Source organism: Diabrotica undecimpunctata, chromosome 2, assembly GCF_040954645.1.
Source record: "Diabrotica undecimpunctata isolate CICGRU chromosome 2, icDiaUnde3, whole genome shotgun sequence".
Taxonomy (NCBI): domain Eukaryota; kingdom Metazoa; phylum Arthropoda; class Insecta; order Coleoptera; family Chrysomelidae; genus Diabrotica; species Diabrotica undecimpunctata.
The window spans coordinates 134,554,388-134,580,851 of NC_092804.1; the positions used below are offsets into that span (position 1 = coordinate 134,554,388).

At 32.1% G+C, this 26,464-nt stretch overlaps 1 protein-coding gene across 1 annotated transcript in view; it reads left to right on the forward strand.

The window, feature by feature from the left end:
• The window catches only part of LOC140433929 (inactive dipeptidyl peptidase 10-like), a 214,984-nt gene that overhangs the window by 119,097 nt on the left and 69,423 nt on the right, over nt 1–26,464 (forward strand). Inside the window, exon 6 of the mRNA XM_072521901.1 lies at nt 5,747–5,974. Within this exon, the coding sequence (XP_072378002.1) occupies nt 5,747–5,974 (228 nt within the window). The remainder of the gene's footprint in view (nt 1–5,746; nt 5,975–26,464) is intronic.

Here is a 26,464-nt window from a genome sequence, read left to right on the forward strand (position 1 = left end):
TTTTTAAAATAATCATCGTATATTATAGCGTCAATGTTTCGAACTTTACGCGATACGTTTTCAGGTGACAGGCATAACTTTGATTTTCTAAATAGGAAAGTACATGATGTGACACCTTATTTAAAAGCTTTTGAAATACTGATTACAAAAATGTATATTATTTTAAGCCATTCTGAGAACACAGGCGCAAAATTTTGCTCGAAATGTTTTTAGCGTTTATTTTTTTGTCGAATCCTGAGAAAACTCTTAAGTATTTTTGAAAAATTTAAACGCAGAATAAAATAATACTGTATTATCTATGATCGAGAGTCCCTGAGAACTTCTATAATATTTATTTTAATAAGTCACAGAGGTGAAAAAAATTTTAGTCTGATTTTTTATTTTAAATATATCATTCAAAAGAAACTTTTTGTTTATTATAAGGGACTTTCTGCCCTCGGCAATAATGTAGTCTTTTATTCTGCGTTTAAATTTTTTTAAAATATCCATTAGTTTTCTCACGATTCGAAAAAAATAAATGTGGTTAAAAAGAATTCGACCGAAATTTTGCGCCTACGCTGTCAAAAAGGATTAAAGTATTATACATTTTTGTACTATTTGAATTTATGCGACGATCCACTGTTTTAAAATGGGTTGAACAGATGTTGCCAGTTGTATGGTCCTCACTATGTGTATCGTAAGTTATTCAACAGGGCATAGAATATACATGGTTAGAAAATATACGCCAAAGTCAGCGCCTCTATGCGGAAAATCTCTAAACTAAAAATTGATGTGGACCATACAAAATGAGGTCCCACTTTTTTTTGTAAAAAAACAGTTTTTGCTATCAGTACATGTCTACGAAAAAGTCTTACATTGATTGACTAAGTGAGGTGCATATACTGGACCTCACTTTGTACAGGACCTCACTTCAACCGCAGTTTCTTTTGATATGTGGCTCACTTCATACGCTGGGAGAAAATATATATATATATAATATATATATATATATATATATATATATATACATATATATATATATATACATATATATATATATATATATATATATATATATATATACATATATATATATATATATATATATATATACATATATATATATATATATATATATATATATATATATAACTTACGTAGCAGTATCTAGTAGATAAACACTTTAATTTTAAAAAAATATTTATTAAAACCACTTGTTTGTATTAAAAACTAGGAGTACAATATCAGTACCAAACATACATTATTGTTTAGTTAAATTACTTATTAAAAACATTTCTACAGGGTATTCGCATTTATTAAAAGTTTTGCAATCTATAAGAACTATATGGCAAAGAGGTATGTACCCACTCTTCCAACTTTTTTTATATAGTCAATTTAAGTCGATAAATCTACTGACAAAAGTATTTTAGTTCCCTTTTATGTGCTACGAAATCATATTTTTCTTGCGAAAATACACCGTTTAGGTCTGTTATTGATTTTCCACTACAAAAGAACACTTTAAAGTTTCAATAGATTTTCGCTAATACGATACTTATGTACATAAAAAAGTTTTCCTTTAAAATTACAAGAAAATAATGCGTCCAATAAAACGAAAAACCTCAATTTATATACATAGATTATGACAATATCATTTCACATAATTTTTTTATTGCTTTATTAATCCCATCAATCACTGAGGGTTATTAGCGAGTGGACACAATACAATAAGTATAATATAAATTTACAAATTAGAGTGTTTCAGTGAGGAAGTACAATTATTAAAGTGAATTAAAATTTTAGTTTATAGTAATGTTAATGAAAAATTAAACTGGTATAATATTAAGGTCTATGAAACATTAATATTATTAATGGATATTAATATCTTTTAGATAGTTGAATAAGATTTAAAATTACAATTAGGTATCTTGGTGTCTTTCATTAATAAAAATAACTTTATCTAAACACCAACTTGTTTATAATACATGATAATACTTAATTCAATGACAACTATAAACTTAAAAACTCAATTATTACTATTCCAAACTGTCAAAAACAATTGTTTATATATATATATATATATATATATATATATATATATATATATATACGTTTCTGACTATATATATATATATATATATATATATTTTCTGACGTTTCAGAATTCATTAGACATTTCGGGATTTTTCGATGGCATCTTGAATATTCTAAAATTTTAATACTTCTTCTTTTTCGGGCTATTTCTAGGTTGGATAAATCTTAAGGAACTTTCGTAACACTACTGCAGTTCCATGGTATGGAGCTGATATATCGATATGCACTACCTTAGGTATATTTCTGGATGAAAACTGAATGTGGTAGATTAGATAGTTTATTTTTTGCAGAAAGGTGTACGGGCCTACTCAGTTTCGTTGAGGTTGTGGACAAAACCCTTTCTTATGTGTGGGAGTTTATAATCATACTGGGTGATGTCTTTCCATTGTTGTACCTGACTTTCAAGCATCAAACTTTTACGCGCAAATTCGTAGACTCGTCGAGAATAACCGGTTGCTTCATGTTCATAACTTTTATTGGCTAACAGGAATAAAGGAATTAAAATATTCCAATCTTCTTTATTATCAGCTACAATCATTGAAAGGTATTGACAAAAAGTTCTATTATGTCTTTCGACCATTTCGTCTGATTGAGGATGGAGAGGCGTAGTGCTAGTTTTTTTAATACTTAATTCATTCATTCATTTATTAATTAATTTCTAACAAATACAACCTTTAACGTAAGAGAAAATGAAAAAATCTCTAGGACTTTCAAACAAATATATGGTGTTCCCAAAGGGTCGTTATTAAGTCCTATACTCTTTATTCTTGTTTAAAACAATATATGTAATAAAATTGAGCTTCCGGTTAAGTTTGCAGTCTACGCAGATGATTTACTACTTTTCTGTCGAGGCAAAGACACTGTTGCCACTTGCAAACTACTTCAGAATGCTACTGACCAATTGCTTGAATGGACTTCAGCAAGTGGATTTAACTTTTCTGTTGAAAACACAAAAATCATTAAGTTTTCTCGCAGGACAGCCAGTACTATAAATCCTAAAATTACTATAAATGGTACTTGTCTACCTGCTGTAAAGAGTATGCGGATTTTAGGACTCACATTTGACAGTAAACCTACTTGGAAATGCCATTTAAGTGATCTCAAAACTAAGTTCATGACAAATCTTAACTTATTAAAAACTCTGTCTAATCAACAATTTGGTGCAGACGAAGACTCCTTGCTTCAGATTCATATATGTCTTATTCGTTCTTAAATAGACTACTGCAGTTTGATTTATATGTCACCTAGCCTACCAGATTTAAAACTTTTTAATTCTGTACACAACACTGCACTCTAAATATGCCTTAGAGCCTGCAGGTCGGCCCCGAAGAGAGTTTATATAGAGAAGCTAATGAACTTCCCCTCGGGCTACGTCGGCGGCATTTTCTTTTAAAATATTCGTCTCGAATCTCAGCTAATACCGAGAACCCAGCTTATAAATTATTAAGTAATGAACTCTCCTTCTATTAAACTTCAATCTATGCCACAATATCTCTCACCACATCTGAATAATATCGATCTTTCAGCCACAACTCCAATATTAATATTACCTAAATCTCCCTCTAATAAATTGATAGCAAATTTTAATCTCTCGTTAACTAATTATGATGAGCACCAGACAAATCCACAATTTCTAAGGTAAACATTTAAAGAATTAATTTCTAACAACAGATTTGACCAAATTTTATACACAGATGCTTCTAAGAATCCTATAGCTGTTGGATGTGCTGTAACTTCAAACACAGATTTAATCTTTCTTTCTCTCTCCCCTTCTTCTTTACAGATTTAATCATATCTTGTAATCTCTCGCTATTCTGCTGCGTACATACTGCTGAATTATTCTCTATTCTCTAAGCTACAAACTTACTATCTCCAGAATATAAAAAAGTAGCAATAATATTATTATGTACAGACTCGTTAGCGTCTATCTATTCTCTCAAAAGTATATACACGGTACATCCTTTGGTTCAAACTATTCAAAACTCTTTCGACAGTTTAATCTCAATGGGAGCATATATAACCATGATCTGGATTTCTTCTCATGTAGAAATCTCAGGTAACGAACTAGCCGACCTCTTTGCAAAACAAGCCTTGTCTTCTAATATGGAGCCTTGTCTTCTAATCTACATACAGATTTACAGTCTTATTTTAAAAATATCATCCAAACGTCTTGGCAAGATCACTGGAATAAAATCCCTTCCAAGCTTCGTAACATCCATCCCAGCTTTAAAAAGCTTGAGTTTCCTTCCATGACACGAAAAAACACAATCTTAATTCACAGGTAATAGAATCGGCCATACAAGACTAACTCATAAACATTTAATGACTTCCCAATATCCACCTACATGTACACACTGTGGTAATATTCTATCTGTTAAACATATTCTCGTAGACTGTCCCCACTTTAACAACGAAAGAAAAAAGAATCTTTTGAGTCGAAACCTACAAAATATTCTCAGTTCGCCCGATCAATTCCAAAACCTTACTAATTTCCTTTATGAAACCAAACTTTACCAGGAAATTTAGAAGAAGAAACGTAGTTTAGAATTTTATAATTAATAATTGTACCAATTATTAATATATAATGTATTTCTTTATTGATTGTAATGTTACTGTATATTCTTGTAATGTAATGTAATAAAATTGTACCTGTGTCAGTGACCTACGCTGTCGAGAGACGTAAAGCTAAATAAAAAAAAACAGAATGCTTATGTTATGTTAAAAAGTATAGCCAGTTATTTCTGTTTTATAGAGAATCTTTTATGTATTTCTGATTCTAGGTCTATGAGATTATCCAGAGTTGAATTATTATTTTCTTAAATCCACTTTTTTAAGCGCATCAACCCCTACGGTCTTTAGCGAGGCGCGGTATTTTTGTTTTAGAAAGTTTTAGCAGTTTTAACTGAAATCTTACAGTTTGTTTTACAGTTTACAATTAAAAAAAAAAGATTATTCTTTTACTAATGACTTTTCTTAGAGTTTCTTTCAGATTTTGTTGTATTTTCGATATTGATTTTATTGTTTAGTACACTGGATAATGTGTCATTACTATAATATATTGCAATGAAATTGGTATTTAACTGTTGTGTCAAATCGGCTGAAGGCCCTTAGAAATGATGTATCCATGTGTAAATTTGGTAACCAAGCTGCAGTGTCTTAAGGACTACTTGGTCATGTCTTTGAGCTGGGAGCGGTAGTAAAATAGAGGTAACATTTGGATCCCGATGTTAAGTTATAGCAATTTAAAGCGCCTACAATTATTCTCGTAGCTGAAATTCCACCCAATAAATCTGTAAGATGTTTTTGTGATTATTGGGTTTGGGGAATTAAATAAAATAATTTATTTTTTGCAAAAATATGTTTAAAATATATATGAACAGTTTCTTTTAATGCATTTTGATGTGAAATAATTAGGGACGCAGAAATTTTTCTATTTCCGGACTGGAAATCAAAACGTCTATAAAATGTGTAATTATAGTTAATTTTTCAATAATTTAAGTAGTATTTAGTTCGTTTACTAATTACTAGTTAGTGTAGCTTATTTTTGCAATCAAATAAAATAAAGAAGAACGAGAACAGTTTAGATTTTCCCATTGCGTTTCCTATGGTGTATAATTTCAAATCAAATTTTATAAATTTTTGTTTTCAATTTAATTAATATAAAATTTTGTTTCAGGTTGAAACTGCCAATCCCGAAGTTTCCGTATGGATCGTCAATTTAACTACTGTTAAATATTTATTTCCGTTCGAATTAAAGCCAACAAATAGCGTAGAAACTGATAGCTACGTGACTAGCGTCAGTTTCCATGGAGAGAACAATGTCGGCATTGTCTGGTTAAACAGATTACAAAACAAATTTGTAATTGTAACTTGCAGATCGCAGAATGGTTACAACTGCACTGAGGTAAGTAAATTTAAAGTAAATTATATGTAGACAGTAAATTAATATTATAACAAGGTATCAAAAGCGCTGATTTGTAACGAGCTAATTTTTGATCAATTCAAATTGGTAAAGATGAAAAAAGCCATAATCTAAGTTTTTTAAAAAAAGATTTTTTTTTTGTTTAACACCTGTACGGTGTTTGTATAACGCTTCTTCTTTAAGTTACATCTTCTATCGAAGATTGGAAATCATCATGGCTATGTGGATTCTGTTGACTGCCGCTCTAAAAAGTTCTGTACTACTGCATTCAAACTATTCCCTTAAGTTCTTAAACCAGGATATTCTTCGTTTTCCCACATTTCGCTTTCCTCGGATTTTGCCTTGCATAATAAGTTGTAATAATGCATATTTTTGCTCTCTCATCACATGTCCTAAGTACTTAAGTTTTCGTCTTTTGATAGTTAATATTATTTCCGCCTCATTTCCTATCCTTCTAGTTACTTCCACGTGTGACATTATTTGAATCCATGATATTCGTAGGATTCTTCTGTAACCCCAAAATTCAAAGGCGGCCAACTTATTCAGATGGACTTGTTTTAGTGTCCACGCTTCCAAGCCATAAAGAAGAGTAGAGAACTCGTAATATCGAAGCATTCTCAGGCGTAGTTCTAACCTTATATCCCGACAACAAATAAACTTTTTAAGTTTAATGAATGATGCATGTGCTATTTCAATGCGTGTCCTAATTGCTTTGCTTTTTGAAATACCGCTTCACTGTAGACATTGAAAAGTAGTGGGGACAGCACGCAATACTGGCGGACTCCTCTCTGTATTTTGATATTTTGGGTGTACTGGTTGTCAACTCTTACCTTGGCAGTTTGATTCCAATATAAATTAGATATAATTTTCATATCACGACTGTCAATATTTTTGCTTTTTAATATATCTACAAGCTTTTTATGTTGAACCTTATCAAATGCCTTTTCAAAGTCTACAAAACATAAGTACATGTCCTAATTCATATCCCTGCATCTCTGAGCCAGCACATTCAAGCCGAACAAAGCATCTCTTGTACTCATACCATTTCTTAAGCCAAATTGTGTGTCACTAATTTCATATTCAAGAGTTTTAACAATTCTGCTGTGAATTATTTTTAAAAATGTTTTAAGTGTGTGACTCAATAAAGCTATTGTTCTGTGATCTGAGCAAGTTGTTGCACTTGGCTTTTTGGGAATTGCTACAAAGGTCGATTGCAGCCATTGTCGGGGGATTGTGGCAGTCTGATATATTAGATTAAAGAGTTCAACCATTACATCAATAACATCTTCATCGATGAGTTTTAATAATTCGATTGTATAACTCTATCTAGTCACAAATGACCAATTATCAGATATTTTCTAACCTAAATTAATAAACAGCAAATACTTAAATCTAAGGGCTTACCCTACGGCTTACTCTTATTTTATCTATCAACCAATGCACTACAACCAACATGCAGTAACATCACAATACTATACTCTGCTTTGTACACTAAACTGTTACATATTTACACTAACTCAAATGGTTTTGTCCTTACGAGTCTTTTCTTTAGTTCAGTGTTATTGCTGGATTGCCTTGACATCCACATGACTATGCAGCCTCTGCTCGTGACTTGCTGCTGTTCTCTTGATTACTTCGGTCACAGTTTCATACTCAGATCCTGGTGGAGATTACTGTTAGGGATATACCAATGAGCATCAACAATGTTTTTCAGTACTTTGTTTTAAAATCTCTGGATAATATGTAGATTATTAGCTTTGGTACAGCCCTAGAGTTGGCAACCATATACCGTTACTGGCCTCAGTTCTTGCTTGTAAATGGATAATTTATTATAAATGGATAATGTTAAATTTTCTCCAATCTTCTTTTTCTTCTTCTCATGGCGCCGTCTCCTTTCGAATGTTGGCGATCCAAATAGCAATTGTAGTTTTGGAAACATCTGCGCGAAAGATTTCTGCGGATGAGCGGTCGAACCATTTCTTCAGGTCTTTCAGCCACGAGTTCTGGAGTCTTCCTACTGATCTTTTGCCCTGTACTTTTCCTTCCAGTATAACTTGAAGTAATTCATATCTTTCGCCTCTGAACACATGACCCAAGTATTGCATTTTCCTCTCTTCGATTTTCCAATCAGCCAATACAATTTCTTATATCTAATATCAAGCTCCCCTTCGTTTATTTTTGACATGGACTTTTCAGCGCGGCCTCGCGTCTAGGGTGATGCTCAAGTATTTTGCTGATGTTGCATAAGAAACTTGGGTTTTATTTATTCTTATTGGAAAATTTTCTATTTTTTTATTTGTAAAGTTAATATGTACAGATTTAGTCTGATTTAATTTTAAGTATAAGGTTGAATGCTCGAATAAATGAACTTTGATCAGATAAAAGGCATATATCGAGCACAGTTTAATTTAATCTTGCCCAAGTACTTTCGATCCCTAGATCATCTTCAGGGGCATCTGAAATAAGCCAAGAAACGTTTTTTTATAACCAAAGAAATTGATTAACTTCGATAAAAATGTTTTTATCGAAGTTAATCAATTTCTTTGGTTATAAAAAAACGTTTCTTGGCTTATTTCAGATGCCCCTGAAGATGATCTAGGGATCGAAAGTACTTGGGCAAGATTAAATTAAACTGTGCTCGATATATGCCTTTTATCTGATCAAAGTTGATTTAATTTTATTCACCATTTTCTGGTCCCGGTATGTATTTTATTTACTGATAGTTGCAACTTATCAGTCGCTTCTTCACTAGTGTCTTCTATTGCTAGTAAGGCTGTATCAATCGCGAAGGTGGCAATGTCACACCTATACAATAGGTACAGGTCCAGACCTAATACTCTTCCTTGTGGCATGCCAGCTTTGATCTCCCTTAAATCGGTGTACACTTCTTGTTTTATTCTAAAATATTTCTTCGCAATGTATGATTCTAAGATTTCTAAATACTGTTTAGGCATGAACGTTCTTATTTTATAGTTTAAACCCTCACGTCAGACTTTATCAAATGTCTGTGCTACGTCCAAGAAGATTGTAAAGCAGACTTTCTTTTCTTCTAATGTTTTTTCTATTATATTCGTTATTCTGTGAACTTGATCTATAGTGGAATGTTTATTTATGAAACCAAATTGATGATTTGGTATAAGATTTTTTCTTTCTATTATTGGTTTTAATCTTTTCAATAGAAGTTTTTCAAATAGTTTTGAAATCACCGGAAGGAGTGATATTGGTCGATAGGATGCCACTTCATTAGAAGGTTTACCTGGTTTGGCGATCATAATGACTTCGGCTACTTTCCAGAGTCTGGAAACATAATATATCAATCTAAACGCAGCATTTATTTGGAGTGTCAGCTTAACTATTGCTTTTCTTGGTAGATTTTTTATTAGTTCTCCTGTTGTGAGATCATATGCTGGAGCTTTCTTAGAATTTATATTTTCTTCTATCTCTGTTGATACTTCTCTAAATGGTGTCAACGTTATTCTTGCTTTGATTTGGAATTGTTCTTTCTATCTCAGTTCTTCACCATCATTGTCGTTGGGTTTGAACGTCATTTCTAAATGATCTGTAATTCGTTCTACTTTCTGTTCGTTACTTCTAGCCCAGTTGCCGTTTTCCAACTTGATAGGAGGAGAATGAATAATTGGTCTCTTCATTTTTTTATTGCCTTCCATTACAAATAATCTGTGTTCTGGTCAGCTGTTAAAGTACTTAAAAAAGAATTAATTGTTGAATTTTTTATATTCTGTATCTCCCTTTTTAGTTTTTGTGTAGCATTATTCAAACTAGTTTTATCTCGTGGAGCTCTGTATTGCTGCCATTTTTTTCTCAACTTTCTTTTTTCTACTGGTGAGTTCTCTGATTTCTTTTGGATAGTTGTTCCCTTTTGTTCTAAAAGTTATTGTGGGAGTATCTTCCCAAGCTACCTGTTGGATATTTTTTATAAAATCTTTCAATTCGTCATTACGTTGCCTCGTGTTTCTCAATGACACAGCAAGATTAATTTTGTATTCAAGGTTTATTTTGAAGCTTTCCCAGTCAATGTCCTTATCAGTCAATATTGGATTGAACTCTTTTTTAATCACTGTATTACTCGTAGTTAAAATTATCGGTGGTTATTTTCCTTAGAAACATTTTAAAGTTCTGTGCAAATATTTTTATGAATAGGGTTGTTTTTAGTGTTACAAATTAGTATAGGTTTAGTATAAGTTTTGTATGTCATAAAGTGCATTCATTGAGGAGTCAGATAATTATGTAACTTGTGCGGTCCGTTTTGATAATGAACTTTAGCGCTGCTAGAATTGCGGAAAATTCTGCATTGGAGATAGTCCAGTTGTTCTGCCACTTAAATTTAGCATTATGAGCATTAGAACAAATTGCTGCTCCTACTCCATTCGCTGTTTTTGATGAATCTGTGTAGATCTCTTGATAGTCATTAAATGTATCCATGTTGTCTTTCAAGTAATTTAGTACTGTAGCCAGTGGATATTTATGTTTACGAGTATTAAATTTTGATAGATCAGTGATCATTCGTGGTTTATTTACACTCCATGGAGGAGAAGGGTCTTTGGTAGGGTGGTATATTGTCCGAAATGTTATACTGTATTTATGAACTAATTAATTAATTCAGCCATAGAAGAGCAATTCGTTTTGAGAGTAAGATGAGAAGAAGTGGTTAAAATGATTGTTATGAACGTTATGGTAAACTGGGTTATTGGATGCTTTTTGAAGAGCAAGTTTCCATACCATTAAATCACATAAAATAAATATATAAAACACGATATCGTTATTTATTCTACTATTTGTTTTTCATTTAAAACGAGCGTTCAAACACTGTATTCAATCCTAGCTACGCTCCTGAATAAATGAAACCCTGAATAAAGTTGTTAAAATTAGCATTTTTAATTAGTCAAAGTATATTTAACTCTCTAAATTTATTCTCATTTACAAACTAGTTACATTGTAATTAGATTTTTCCAAAATACCTCAAAATTGGGTCAAACAATCTCTCAACAGTCATAATCGAATAACTTAGACTGAAAATTTAATACTAGATTTGGACGTTACCTTATTGAAGAATAGGCTAAATGGATGTAAACATCCCAATAATCTAAATTTAGATATAATTTTGTTAGCACCAAAATAGAAAAGGTCAGGTCAATCTATGTTATCCTTTAAAGGGTACAAAAGTTTACAAGAGGTACAAGGGTACAAGAGTTAATTCGACACCCCCATCGAACAATGTAAATAATTTCTACCGATTTTACAGGAGAGCCAAAAAACGAAAACATGTATTTTTAATAATTTATAGCGAAATGATTAAACTCTTTTACACTAATGCGATACGATATTTATAACATAATGATGGATTAATTTGAGATGTATGTTTTACAATTTTATAAACTATTAAAAATCTTGAGTTTGATTGAGATACAACCTTAAGATTAAACACGACTCTTCGTAGAACAAAGTTGTAACTCGCTTAACAATCATTTTACTCTCTGCGTGTAAATTATTTTTTCCGTTTTACCATTTAAAGGTTGTATGTTTTAAGTTATTGGCAATGTATATATCAGAAAATTCGTTTTTAAGGTATATTTAAATAAAATATTAACTCATAGATTTCACAATTTTAATTGGAAACTATAAATTTTACAAAAACAACAATATTCTACCACTACGAACAAACTAATCACTATGAAGAAAATAAAATATTTATCTCAAATTTTCATTTGGAATCTGACTATTGAATATTTTTAAGGTCACAAAATTTGTTTATAGTAACGGTGATACATTGCGGGTATGACATTTGACTTACAAAGGCTATTTTATAAGTCTAAGTTATATTAGACACCCTGAATAAAAGACTCTTTACCATCCTCGTTATTTAATAAATTTCTACGTTACAATTAATTGGTAATTAATTCCATGATTAATTAAAATCTAGTTATACTCTTTTTAATTTAGACATATATGTTTATGTGGAGCAATTAAAATGGTAAATTTTTTGAATAAAAAATCCAACAAACGTGATTAAAAATTGTCTGAAAACTGTTGTGTTTGTATTTCCGATATTCATAATATATAGAGTTCATGCTTTTGCATTTGCAAAATTATAGTTCGATATAGAATATTTATAGAGCTAACAGAAATGTGGTTTTAAACACATATTTTATATTCAGTAAATTTAATACACACATAAATGCGTTTAATATGCGGCTAACTTTATATTCTTTCATAATAAAAACTAGCTTTCTATATTACCGTGGTTATGTTTTATAATAATTTGAAAAACTTTTTAATCTGAAATATTTTTTGGATCATTTCAAATAAAAACGGCCTGTAGTCATTTTTCTCTAAAGTTGATAGTTTTCGAGTTATAAGCGGTTTAAAATCTGAAAAATGCGAAATTACGTATTTTTGAAGCCTGAAAACTGATATGAGGGTCCTAGTAACAAAGTCGGCAATCCCCATCATTTTGACTTTGAAGTAAAACGCAAAACAATGATATGGTTTCCTTTTAATTAATAACAAAACAAATATAGTTTAATTTATGAGCCAATGGCAAATGACAGCAAATAGTGAAAAACTTTACTTAAATTATTAACAGTTTTTTTTTAACCCTTAAATGCCCAATCGGGGTCACTATGGGACCCCAGACATACATTTTTGGCTATAATATCTTTATTTGAAACATTTGGCAACCGCGCAATCAGGTATTTGTGTGGACGTGTCTCCTACGTTTTCTGTTAGTGTTAGTATACCACGAACATTCGTGAGGTGCAGTGGTCTGTAAGAGAGATTTAGATAAGTGGGGTCTCGCTGTGACCCCGATTGGGCATTTAGAGGCACCAGAATATTTTTATTATTTTTAACATTTTTCGTCAGTTTACATTGAAAAATGGACCGTAAGAGAATGAAAATGACAATAAGCGACCAAGAACATGAAAAAATTATCCGAAATATAGAAGAAGGGATATCAGACTCCGATTTCGACTATGAGATTACCGACGAATCAGATAGCGAAGAGCAAGATGTTTTTGAGGAAAATGTTTCGGAAACTGAGGACAATTTAAAAGTCAACAGTGACGAGGAATCAGATGCAGAACCTACCGAAGTGGACGATAATATTAGTGAGGTTAGTGGTCCAACATATACATCCAAATCTGGAATGCAGTGGAATAGCCTACCTTTCGTGAGATCCAAGAGGCAACAAAAAAATATTATAAATGTACATCCAGGCTTAACAAACTATAGTAAAAATTCCAACACGTTTTTAGACTATTTCAATTTATTTTTGACCGAAGAGATGAAGAATGTCATATGCCTTCATACTAATGAAGAAGCTGTTAGGCGTTATCAAGAGTGGAACGAAAAACATCCGAATAACAAAAAAGAGTGGACGGTACTTACCAACAATGAACTGGATAGCTTTTTAGGAGCACTTATCAAAGCTGGTGCTTTAAGGTGTGGGAAAGAATCGACACGAGAGATATGGTCTACAGACACCTCAATACGCCGGTAATTTTTTACAGCCGCATTCGCTAGGAACCGATTTGAAGAATTATCGAGTTTCTTGAGGTTTGATGACAAAGTGACCAGGGTGGAGCGGAAGGAACAGGATAAGTTAGCGGCGATACGAGTAATTTGGGACATGTTCGTCTCTAACTGTGACAAAGCCTTTGAACCATACGAACATATAACCGTTGACGAACAGTTAGTGAGTTTTAGAGGAAAGTGTCCTTTTAGACAATATATAAAATCAAAACCTTGCCGCTATGGGATAAAAATTTGGGCTGCCGCGGATGTTAAAACATCTTATTTATCAAAACTTCAGGTGTACCTTGGAAAACTACCAGGTGGTAGAATAGAGAAAAATCAGTGATTTCGTGTTGTGAAAGATCTGGTGGAACCATATCATGGCAGTTGGAGAGGAATTACAACTGACAACTTTTTTACCAGTGTTCCTCTTGCTCAATATCTTTTATCTAAAAACCTTACTTTACTTGGGACCGTCCGCAAAAATAAACCTGATACACCACCACAACTAAGTTTGACAAAAAGACCTGCGGAGTCGTCAATATTTGCTTTTACTAAAGAATTAGCTATGGTTTCGTACATACCTAAAATACACAGGATGGTACATCTTCTTTCAAGTCAACACGATAGTGATATAATTTGTCAAGACTCTCAAAACAAACCCTTGATGATTTTAGACTATAATAATACCAAGGGTGGTGTTGATAATGCCGACAAACTGATTAGGGAATATTCCTGTAAAAGAAGAACTGCTCGTTGGCCATTCAGGCTCTTTATGAATATTATAGACATATGTGCACTAAATGCCTATATTTTATACATTGAAAAAAATCCTGATTGGAAGAAAAATAATTTTTCACGAAGACGTATTTTCCTGTTACAATTAGGGGCTGAGCTTGCTCGAAACAACATGGAAAAAAGAGCGAAATATATAAAACATAAAGCCTATGTAAAATCTGCTCTAAAAGATTGTGGAATACCAATGGTAAACCCAACTACCGAAGTTGCAACTCAATCCGTCCATTCAGCTAAGAAACGTGCTCGTTGTTACCAGTGTCCGCGAAACTGTGACAGAAAAGTGAATACCGTTTGCTCTTTTTGCAAAAAATTTATATGCCAGGTGCACAGAAAAGAAGAAAAAACTATTGTATGTAAAAATTGCAACTAAAAGTTATATGCTTATATTATTATTTAATTTTAATTTTGTTCGAATTGAAAATAATTTGTTTCTAGAAAAGCCGTTAATTTTGTATGAAAAATAAATAAAAATTATTCAAATATGCTTAAAATTATTTTTAACCGTGTTTTCCTTTTAGTCAGTAAATTGAAAATTTTAGTGGGGTCCCTAGGAGACCCCACATGGGCATTTATGGTTATTTTCATATCACGGGCATTTAAGGGTTAATTGAAAAAATAATAGAAATGCCGGTTTTGATAATTAAAGGTGTTTTTTACCAGTTTTGATACTAAAATTCGGTAAAAAAATAATACAAGCTTTTTATGTTACCTTGGAGAGCTTAACAGATAATTTTATTTATGATAGCTCATAAAAATAAAATAGCAACATTTTGTTTTTAAAATTATGTAATTTAAATAACAAAATATATATTATACTAAAATAGAAGGAAGTTCTTCAAAAACTTACAGGTTGCTTTCTCTATTATTTCTTTAGTATCTGGAACTGTATCAGCACTTTCTTCCTGAACTGCTAGCTGCTCCAGTTGATTATTTTTTAAGACCATATCTTCAAAAAACTTGAGTTTTTTCATGGTTCTGCAAGTATTTTTAAAGTACTTGGTGAGAAGTTAATCAACATCTTTAAGCTTAAGTGAATTTACTTTTTGCAGACCACTTTCTATAATAACGGGGTCAATCATATAGATCGTATAACCTTTCTTTAAAACACTTTTAAATATTGGCAAATAATTTCTGTATTTAAGTTCTCCTCTAATGCTGATATATCCAGTTTTGCATTTTCTTATGAAAAAGCGCTTTGTACTTTTAAGAGCAAAATGCCATGTACCAGTGGGTCTAAAAACCCTTGAGATTGTTTTTTCTAATTAAACACTGCAATTTTGGCCCAAGTGAGTAACTGGAGCTATTTTTGAAAACAATTCAAAATACGTTTTTGGGTGCTATATAACTTTTAGTTTTTGAATATCTTTCTCAATATTACCAAAGACCCTATCAGCTGGCAAGGAAGAATGGCCCACTACAGGAAAAATTACCTCGATGTTTTGTACATGTTTTGGTGCTCTTAATGAAAGCGATTTGCAACACATTTTAATTACCGTAGTGTTCTAATTTTGGCCACTGCAGCCATCTGCCATTAGCTGATAATCAATTATGTTAAGCCTGTAAAAAACAGCGGAAGAAATTTTGTTGGAACATTTCCAAATTCGTCCTCTGTCCAATAATACAAAATTACATTTTTTTAAGTAAGCTTTGATTGAGATGTTCCCTGAACTAGGGTTAAATTATACAAATACAGTTGCCTAGAGTAGTAGGCACTTTGGTCGGGGACCTTGAGAAGTACAAGGTTTTTTTGACAATCAACAGATAGTGTTATCCAATCATCTGGATCTTCCGTACGGGAAGTACTAAAGCTAAGATTATACTTAGTATTAAAAATCATTCTAAAGTATGATGATTTTAATCTCTTCTCTGGAGAACACTGATTAATATACATTTGGAATATCTTTTTTATTGACAAATCGGAAGAAAGGTACGTGTACGTGTAAAAGAGCGACATTGATGCAATTCAATACTTTTAAAAGTATTAATAAATTTTTGAACTAGTTTTCCTTTAAAATTTGCAGTTTTTCTGTTACCCCTTGTTTTCGTAGATCCTTCTTCTATTATTACAAATGATTTCATAATGTATGTAAGGCAATGTTTCGTAATATTTAGTATGTTTAAAAAGTCTTTTTGGCACACTGGAATATTTTGATTCATTAGACTATTCCTTACAAAGCATTTCCCAGACGTTGTTTTTGCTTCATCTCTAGAGTTTTTTGGACAGTGACGTTTAGGTAGTTGAACTGTACAAAATTTTAGAATAAAGGAATCTTGTCTAATCTTCTCCTTAGCTGCATAAAACGCATCACAAAAATAGTTGATATCTCTCATTGTTAGAAAAGAACATTGATAGGCCTTTCTTTTGTGACCGCAAGTAGGAAATTGTGGTAATTCTGATGAAGAGTACCTGAAAAGATATTATTTTTCAAAAATGTTACCTTTGAAATGAACGTACCTCATCTTTTCCGCACATTTTGCCGCCATGTGGACGGATTTCTAGTTCGTTTGCGAGCTTTGCTGTTTTCAACAGGAGTTGTAATAGTTTCCATTTTAAAATACTAACAAAATTAAAAAAAAATAAACAGCTTGGCACCTTGGTTAAAAAAAACTACCAGAAATTATAACGATAACGACTCCAGCCGACTCCTAGTGGTATATCACATGATCTTTGCGGGGATGTTCATTGATTAAAGAGGACATTGCAGACTTTGATTCTAAACCGTTCATGGAGTTTGTCGGGTTTGATTCTAAGGCTAAATTTATATGCTATTTTATAGGTGTATAACGCCGTTTCTGATTGTTATTCTCTATATTTTTGTAAAGTATTTTAAAATAGACTCAATTTTGGTAAAAAGTGGAGATTGTCGACTAGGACCCTCATATGTAAATTATTATTTTTTAGGTTTTTGAAAGCCTAAACTCAAGCTTAAACATTTTGTTTTAAGATTTTGAAGAGTAATCAGAGCTTATTTGAATTTAGACAGTTGCTTTTTAATTGGTAATTATGTGCGTCCACTCCAAATATGGCAGTTATCTTCATCTTGAACCCATCCACCGAACGCAAAGCAAGATCTCTCTGCAAAATATTCCATAAAGTGGATGGACACGTAACCAACTGGTGTGCACGATGGCGGATAAAATAATTCGGTTCTTTCTCTACGTCAGCAAAATCTTCTTCTGCACTGTACCAGTGGCGCACCCAGAATTTGTCTGAGGGGGGGTTTTAAAATTTCTTTATTCTACCTCCATTTTGAGTCCCTAAAATTTGGGTTTTAGTTTAATTTAAAGTACTAAAGATAGCACTGTCAAAGATTCAGATAATTATTATCCTGTCTACCAACTAAAATCACCCTCTCCTACTTGTGCGCAGTTGACTGTCGCACGTACCGTATTCCAAAAGTGAGGTGGCCGCTCTAAGATCTGATACAACCAGTGTTTGCTCTATTCTTTTTTTGTTCCCACATTTTGGAAATAGTGCAATCCCACCATGAGTAGTTTAGACAGATTAATTCGGTGTTTAATTTCGATTCCTCCCAAGCCGTTCTTAGCAATGAGTGCACCTAAATATTTAAATTTTTCCACTTGTTTGATTTCCACGTCCTTATCTATCAACACTTCAAACCTTGCATCTGAATTGATTTAATAAATATTCTGTTTTCTTCATGCTGACTTGGTACCCTTATTTTACATATTCTCTGTATAGACTCTTTATCATAAATTCTAGATCATAAGAATCTTGAGCTAGGACGACTTGGTCATCCGCAAATTTTAGGAAGAACAGTACGTCATTTCCTATGGGGATTCCCATTCCCTGGAAGTGGTTTTTCCAAATTTGGAGGGCTGCCTCAATATATAAATTAAACAGTAAGTAAATACTGTATCCTTGTTTTATTCCTTTAGTTTCTCTTATTGGCTCTGATAGTCTATTTTCGATTTTTAGGTAAGTAGTGTTATCCCTGTATACTTCTGTGATTATTCCTAAAAGGTATGGACTAATGTCGAGTTGTTTTATAAAGCTTGCCACAATTTAAGTTTTGGAACTGTATCATATGCCTTTTCTATGTCGATGAAGGCTAGATATACTTCGGTACCAATCGATATTCTTTTTTCTATTTATTGTTGGAGTATAAACAAGTTATGAAAGTGCTTATAAAGAATCGGTTTTTCTATTATTGAAAGCCCTTTTTTGCTCTGCTATCCGTTCTTTAAATTTGTATCAGTTTGACGGATGTAAGTTTTTGGGCAGTCGCCACATTTATGTTTGTATACACCACTGTGTAATTGCTTTTTTTTTGACTTCTGTTGTTTTTAATATATTTGCCTATGTTGTTGTTTGTTTAGAAGGCTGGTATCATTATTTTCTTTTTTATGTGTTTGGATATTGTTGTTGATACCTTACCTGTATATGTAATAGCTTAGAATGTACTGCGTTTTTGTTTCTGGTGGCAAAAATACTAACTTTAGAGCTTTTTGATGTAGGTTTTGATTTAAAATTTTATTTATTGTTTGTTTGTTGTACCTATTTTTACTGCTATTTGCTTAATATTATTCAATTCTATCCATTCTATTTAATATCTAAGGTATTTTTTGACATGGTAATTTCTATTAATCTATGTAATATGCTATGGTAGGCTACAAATTTTAATTATGTACAATGGAATAATGAATTGTTGTGTATAGGTGTGTCATTATGGGTAGGTTTATGAAATACGCAGAACTCATGTTTGTTATTAAGTCTGATAATTCTTAAAACTAGAAAATTTATGGATTAATATCGTTCTTTTTCTATTGTTAATTAAAAAATGACTATAGAGTGAACCACGTATCATCTGAATGAACCACATATCGAAAGAACCACGACGCTTAAGTGGAACTGGGCAGGGCACTTAGCTAGAATATAAGATGGACGGTGGACAAGACGTATTATAGAATATAGACCCAGAAACTCTAAAAGAAGCTGAGGAAGACCACTGACTAGATGGACCGATGATATAAAACCTGTAGCGAGAAACTGGCTACAAGAGGCCCAGTGTAGAGAACACCGGAAAGAACTGAGGGAGGATTATTTCCAGCAGTGGACGCGAATAGAAACATAACAAAATCAATCAATAAGGTTTCTAGATTTTAAAATTATCAGACTTAACAACAAACATGAGTTTCTGTAACTCCGTATTTCATAAGCCTACCCATACTGGCACGAATATACATATTTCATTATCCCATCCTACACGACATAAATTGGCACCCTTCCATATCATGTTACATATATTAATAGAAATTTCCATAATAAAAGAACTTCGGGATAAAATTGGATATTATTAAGCAAATATCAGTAAACAATGGGTAGGTACAACGAAAAAACAGTAAATAAAATTTTAAATCACAACTAGGTACACAAGAAAACCATAAAATTTGTATTTCCACCATCAGAGACAAAAACCAAGTACCTTCTGCTCGATTACATATACAAGATATAGACAAAATATCAACAAAAATAGCCAAACACACAAAAAAGAATAGCACCAGCTAATAAACAACAAATTATTACAAATATATTAAGAATAACAAGAGCCAAAAGAAAGGCACTTACACAGTGGTGCACAAACTTAAATGTGGCGGCTGTTTAAAAACTTACATTGGTCAAACTTGTAGGACTTTTAAGAAACAGATAGCAGAGCGCAAAACGGCTTTCAATAATAGAAAAACCAATTCTTCGTACGCACTTTACCTTCTAGATCATAATCATTCTTTTAATGTCCAATATCAAAACCTTTACATTTAAAATAAAGACCTTAAGATATCTTTATTAGAATTTATGGAAATTATCAAATTTAAAAATACATAATATAACTTCATAACATAATATAGCAGAATTCTGAATAACAAACTTAAGACAAACAGTTATCCCCTTCTCAACTTATTCAGTTAAAGAATAAGAAATGTAAACACATGCCAAAAATAGATCAATTGAGAAATTGCTCTAGTGATAATAAATTAAAATAAATTTTGTGAAAGTTTTGAAAACAATTTTCAGTGCTTTGTTGTTAGATAACAAAATATAGTTTACTTTTTTACTGAAATCCACCGTTTTAGCCTCACTATTTAAATAACTCCAAAATATTAGAGACATAATTATTATACTTGCATATCTAGTCTAGAAATAAATTCGTTCATTTATCCCGCCGTTGTTCGCGTCATGAGCTCGGCGCTCAGTTGAAATAATTTTTATCGATGTAAAAGCTCTTATAAAAGAACCGGCATTTAAACTCAACTTTATCTTTGTCTGCAGTATACGTTAACGTTTGAAAAAAATGCCTAAAAGCATAAATGTCAGCCTAAGAGACATAAATCACTTGTTCGGTCATAAACTGAGCGTTGAGCTCAGTACGCTAGCAGCCGTGGTAAGAATAATAAGTTGGGGTGCAGTAATAACCTCATCACAGATATATATTTTTCTACCTTCTATTTTTATTATGAAATCAACTAAAGAAAGACAACTTTTAGCTTGATCAAACAAAATCGACGCAGAGAAAGTAAAACAAACATTAGCTTACAAGAGGAGGTGAGAGGTGGGACTATAAGAGTGGTGTAGATCAGTATGAAAATACATGCCATAATACAGAGTCTGAGGCGATTATGAGTCTTTTATTTACAGTGAAGGTGCTCCATTTTATTTTAGAAAAGATGGTTAACCAAAATGGGATGTTCATTTACAGCAAAAAACTAGTCGCATTCGTAAGCACAACATAGCTACTCGTCTACCAGGTATAAAGCAAATAGCAAAAAAATGTTTATAGCAACTAAATCTTGGAAGCTATTTTTTTTGTCAAATTGATAAACGAAATTGTGCAACATACGAATACATATTTAAAAACAATGCGCAACCAGTATTCTCGTGAAACGGATACAGTAAAAACTAATCGTGATGAGATTAAAGCACTATTTGGCTTGTTGTAATTAGCTGGTACTTTGAAAGCTTCTCATGTACCTAAATTTATATGGCCTTTGGGCTAGAGATGGGACTACTCTTAAGTGTTTTTCTACAGTTATATCAAAAAAGCGATTTTATGTCATCATTTGCCCCTTGCGCTTTGACAAGTATACACAATTGAAAAATACTACTACATTGACGATGTATGTAGGTTTTCGTCAATATATACCCAGTAAGCCAGCAAAACACGCATAACGTTTTTATGTTTTAAATAATACTTCCAGTAATGTAGTAAGACGTTTGATAGAACCAATTGTAAATTATGGTGGTAATGTTACTTTAGATATCTGTTTTATGTCCATTTCATTGGCCACGGAATTGCTTATCAATTACGGGACAATCCTGGTAGAAAGACAAATTAAGAGCAGTATTTTTGGGTATAGTAAAGACTGTCTTTTTTATCAAACGTTACCACAAAAACAAACATGTTTTGATATTATCTATTTTTCATTAAAACGACGCAATTGATAAAAAATCAGCTGAAAATTTTACGTCCGAGGTTATAACATTTTACAAAATGTCAAAGTAAGCAGTAGATCTTGTAGACCGGATGAATTCTAATTACTATGTGTCCAGAATAAGTTGCAGATGGTCGCTAACAGTGTTCTTTTAATTAATGAATATTGCAAAAAGAAATAGTCGCGTAATTTACTATAGTATTACTAATATTAAATTAGTACATCGTCACTATCTAAACCAATTAAGTACAGATCTCATCAGACCGCACTTGATAACTAGTGCATCAATTAAATCGTTACCAACATTATTACAACTACAAATAAGACGCAAGCACGTCTTCCTGAAGAAGAAACTTTAACAGAACATGTATGTTCTTTCTGTCCGTGTAGAAAAATTGAAGAAATACTTCCAAGTGTGCATATTGTAGAAAGTCTACTTGCAGTGAACACACAATTCCAATATGAAGACCATAGAGAAATAACTTGACGAGTCATATTTTTGTTTAGGAGAACATTTTTCAGGTTTAAAACTCTGCAATAATGTTAATATACATCTTACAAGTAATCAGTAATAAAAAAAAATTGCTATATTGGTTGTTGGTTTACTTTTTAATTTTTTTAAATTTAGATTGCATATAAATGGTATTAATTGTTTTTTATTCATCTACAGGGACTGTAGGTGAATGTAGGTAGGTGTGTGGATGTTTTCGTTTTTCAGTGTAAGATTTGGCTGTGTTATACTAAAAAACGAAAGGTTTTACAGTTTAAAGGATAATTATGTTTTAATTTCTTAGCAAAATTAACACCCTGGAGACACTCTAACAAATCAGAGACTGGACATAAAAATATAGTTATGTAAAAAAAAACTTTTAATATAGTCTATTATCTGAAACTATTCACATAGTGAAATATTTAATTTTGATATATACTTCATCTAATTTACTTACCGTTGCACGTCATCCGCGTCATAGCCCGTGAGGTCACATGATACCAACACGAAATATTTAGGCGGTAGGTGTGTTCTTTTTAGAATCATTTTGCCGAGTACACTGGCATTACAGCCACTAGACATATTTTATTATATACGCGTAGAAATAATATTTAAAGATTTCTATTAATGTAAGTTTAAAGAAATACACAATAATATGTTTCATTTAATTTGTATAAATGCTTTATAAAGCGTTTTTATGAAGAACATTTGTTTGGAACACACTGTAACTGTAATCGAAAGAAAGTGATATTTTGGCCTAAATTGGTAACACTTATTTGACAGTTGCGGTGTTGACACTTTTTGTACTTTATTATTTTGAATTTTAAAGTGAATACCTCTTGTTTTATATTTTTACCTATTTAATAAAATCTGTTCCTTTTAGAACAAAATTAGTGTGTTTTATTTCAAAAATGTCACGTAAGAATTTAAATAGTCATTGTAAAAAGATGGTAGCTCTTTTGCAATAACTATGTGACCTATTTGATTTAAACTGGATTCAGGATTTTTTTTATACTTTGGCAACTATGTTAACTTCGATCTCTGTCAATGATAATGACGTGCAACGGTAAGTAAATTAGATGGACTGTAGTTCCTGTTGCTTTGTTATTATTACCAACTTAAATTTTTTTAAGGAGGAACGTATTGATGTGGCTTTTGTGCCAGGAGAATATTACAAAAATATGCTACTAGCAACAATAATTTATCATTAGCAATTCTCAGATAGACAACAACCAAAAAGAGAAGCTTTTCAACGTTTACTATAATAGTTTCACCGGACTGGACACGTAAATTACAAAAAAGCTTATTGAACAAAAACTGTTGGAAATGAAGAATGAATTAAATGTATTCCTTAATATCACTGAGAATCCGCATAGAGTATGGAGAATTTTAAAAAAGAACAAGATGCATCCATATCATGCACAGCTACACCAAGAGTTAAATGAGGATAACTATAATAAATGAGTAGCATACATACGTTTTTTTTTGAGATGAAGTTACTTTCCACAATAATACTATTGTAAACAGATATAATTTCCACAAGAAAACTAAGTTAGTGTAGCTGACTATATACCATGTATCACAAAAAATTTGCTATCATCAAGTCCTCGTAGACACTTTGTCTCAGGACCAGCAACTTCATGTAGAGTCGTACGTTGCCATGTTATCAAATCCACTGGTAACTTTAACATCTTAATATATTCTCCTCCTCCCAAGTGCCTTCTGTGTTGAAGTTGGCGATTAATATGGCAAATTTCTCTCTTTTTTGGGCTTGATGAATTAATTTATTTCCTTTTGTATGGGTCCAATCTCTGATGTTACGTAGCCAAGATTTTTTCTTTCGTCCTATGCCCCTTTTGCCTTCAATCTTGCCTTCTAATATTACCTGCTGCTGCTCAAATTCCCCATGGCGCATTATGTGTCCTAGATATGACGTCTTTCTAATATATAAGATCGAATAATGTAAACAAAATTTTAAACTATAATTTTTAACGGGTTTTTACCCAGATATTTAGTGGCTCAAAACATGTACACCTAGACACTGATGATGGAATATGGATTCCGAAAACGTTTTGTATTTGTGATATAGCCCGATTGGGTTTTTTAATTATACACCTTTTATAAAGGATTTTAATAAATGCATTAGATATAATTTTCACTATTTCATGAAAATGAAGGAGGATCCTTTTCGAGGATCACGTAAACGAAAAAATTTATTTACATTTTTTGTACAATAAATTGCCGGAATTATTTTAAGTAGTGCCGTTGAACTATTGAGAGAATGTGGATATGGAAGAAATAGAGCGGGAAGGTGGCCACCACGATATTTAGACTTAAATAAATTGGATTTTATTTTCTGGAGCTAAATAAACTATAAAGTGTAAACTATAATATTTCTGACAATATACCATCCTTCCAAAAACCCTCCTCCTCCGTGGACTGTAAATAAACCACCGGTGATCACTGATCTATCAAAATTTAATAAAAATAAATCCCCACTAGCCATATTAATAAACCACTTTAATTAACAACACAAGATATTATGGATAGATTTAGCGACTACTGAAAGATCTACACAGATGCATCAAAAAAACGGACGGAGTGAGGGCAGCCATTTTCTCTGATACTCATAATACTAAATTAAAGTTGCATCTATCTCCAATGCAGAATTATACGCAATCCTTGAAGCTCTAAAATTCACTAACAAAACGGATCAGAGAAATTATACAATCATAACTGACTCAATGAATGCCCTTTTTGACATCCAAAACATATACTCCAGCAACCCTCTTCATAAAGACATTTATAAAGTACTTCAAAATGCTGCGAAGGAAAATAAACATGTGGTATTAATTTGGGTTCCATCTTATATTGGAGTAAACAGTATCAAGGTTGAGGACTATCTAACTCACCAAGCAGCGACAAGTGATGGTCCAAGTTCAACTAAATAAAATAGTACCAAGAGATCTTAAATTGTGCTTAAAAAACATAGTTAGTTGTGCGTGTGGTAAAAAAAATGGTCGCAGTGTTCCGAAATACTAAGTCAAGTTAAAGACAATGTTTTACAAAAACAACCCTTTTTGTTACCTAGAAAACAAGTCATCTTTACTCGAGGCTGACTTGGTAACACCCGCCTTACACATCTTTACCAAATCACAAGAGACAACCCACCATACTGCAACCAGTGTCAAACTAACAGTACAGTAAAACATATTTTAACCGAATGTCAAATTTTCCAGGAAACGAAAAGTAAACTCAACCTTCCCATCGACATAGGCGAACTTCTTAGAGGCAATAATCATCTAAACAACATTATAAGGTTTTTAACGTCTATAGGCATAAAAGATATTTAAATCAAATCTAGTTTGTATCACAAATTACATAATATACTAATCTTCTTTCTAGGGATGGCGGTTTTTGACAAAACACCGGTTTTCGGTTATACTGTTTTTTTTTGCTTACGGTTTAACCTGGCGGTTATAACCGGCCAAAAAAACTGGTTTTTCCAAAAACCGGTTTTCGGTTTTTTTAATCCAATAGGTTACAAAGTTACGTTTACAATGCACTTTAGTTTGCGATACTTCATTCGACTCGATATCAATATGATCAAAATTAAAAGGTAGGTACTATCGAAAGAACATTAATATCAATATAAATAAAACATAATTTTTAATAAAACCATTTTATTCTATTAAAGTAAAAAATTTAAGTAAAAAAGTATAGGTTAGAAGGTTACAAATAGTTTATATTATATGAAATGGATTTAGCATTGTGTTGGCCAGTATTTTTCATGAAGCCTAAGAAAAACTCGTTCATATATATGTTGATCAGTTAAGCGGCTTCTCTCATCTGACACAATATAATTCAATGATGACACCAGTCTCTCTGATGCCACCGAACTTCCGACCAACGACATGTATTTTTTAGCTATAAAAGCCAAGCCTGGCATACAGGTTCTATTCTGCTCCCAGAATGAAAACGGATCACTTAATCTCGGCAGCAAAGGCTGCTGCAGATATAGAGTCAGTTCATTTGGAAAAGAACTTTGAATCCGTGTGTCCTGAGAACTTGAACTGGAATCACTGTTTACCAACTCCAGATCGTGTGAAGACCAAAGAGGGTTTTATTTTAAACTCACTTTGGCTTCTTCATTCTGGAAGGAGCAGGAAGGAGAAAGTTTTCCGATTTCGGTAAGGTACGTC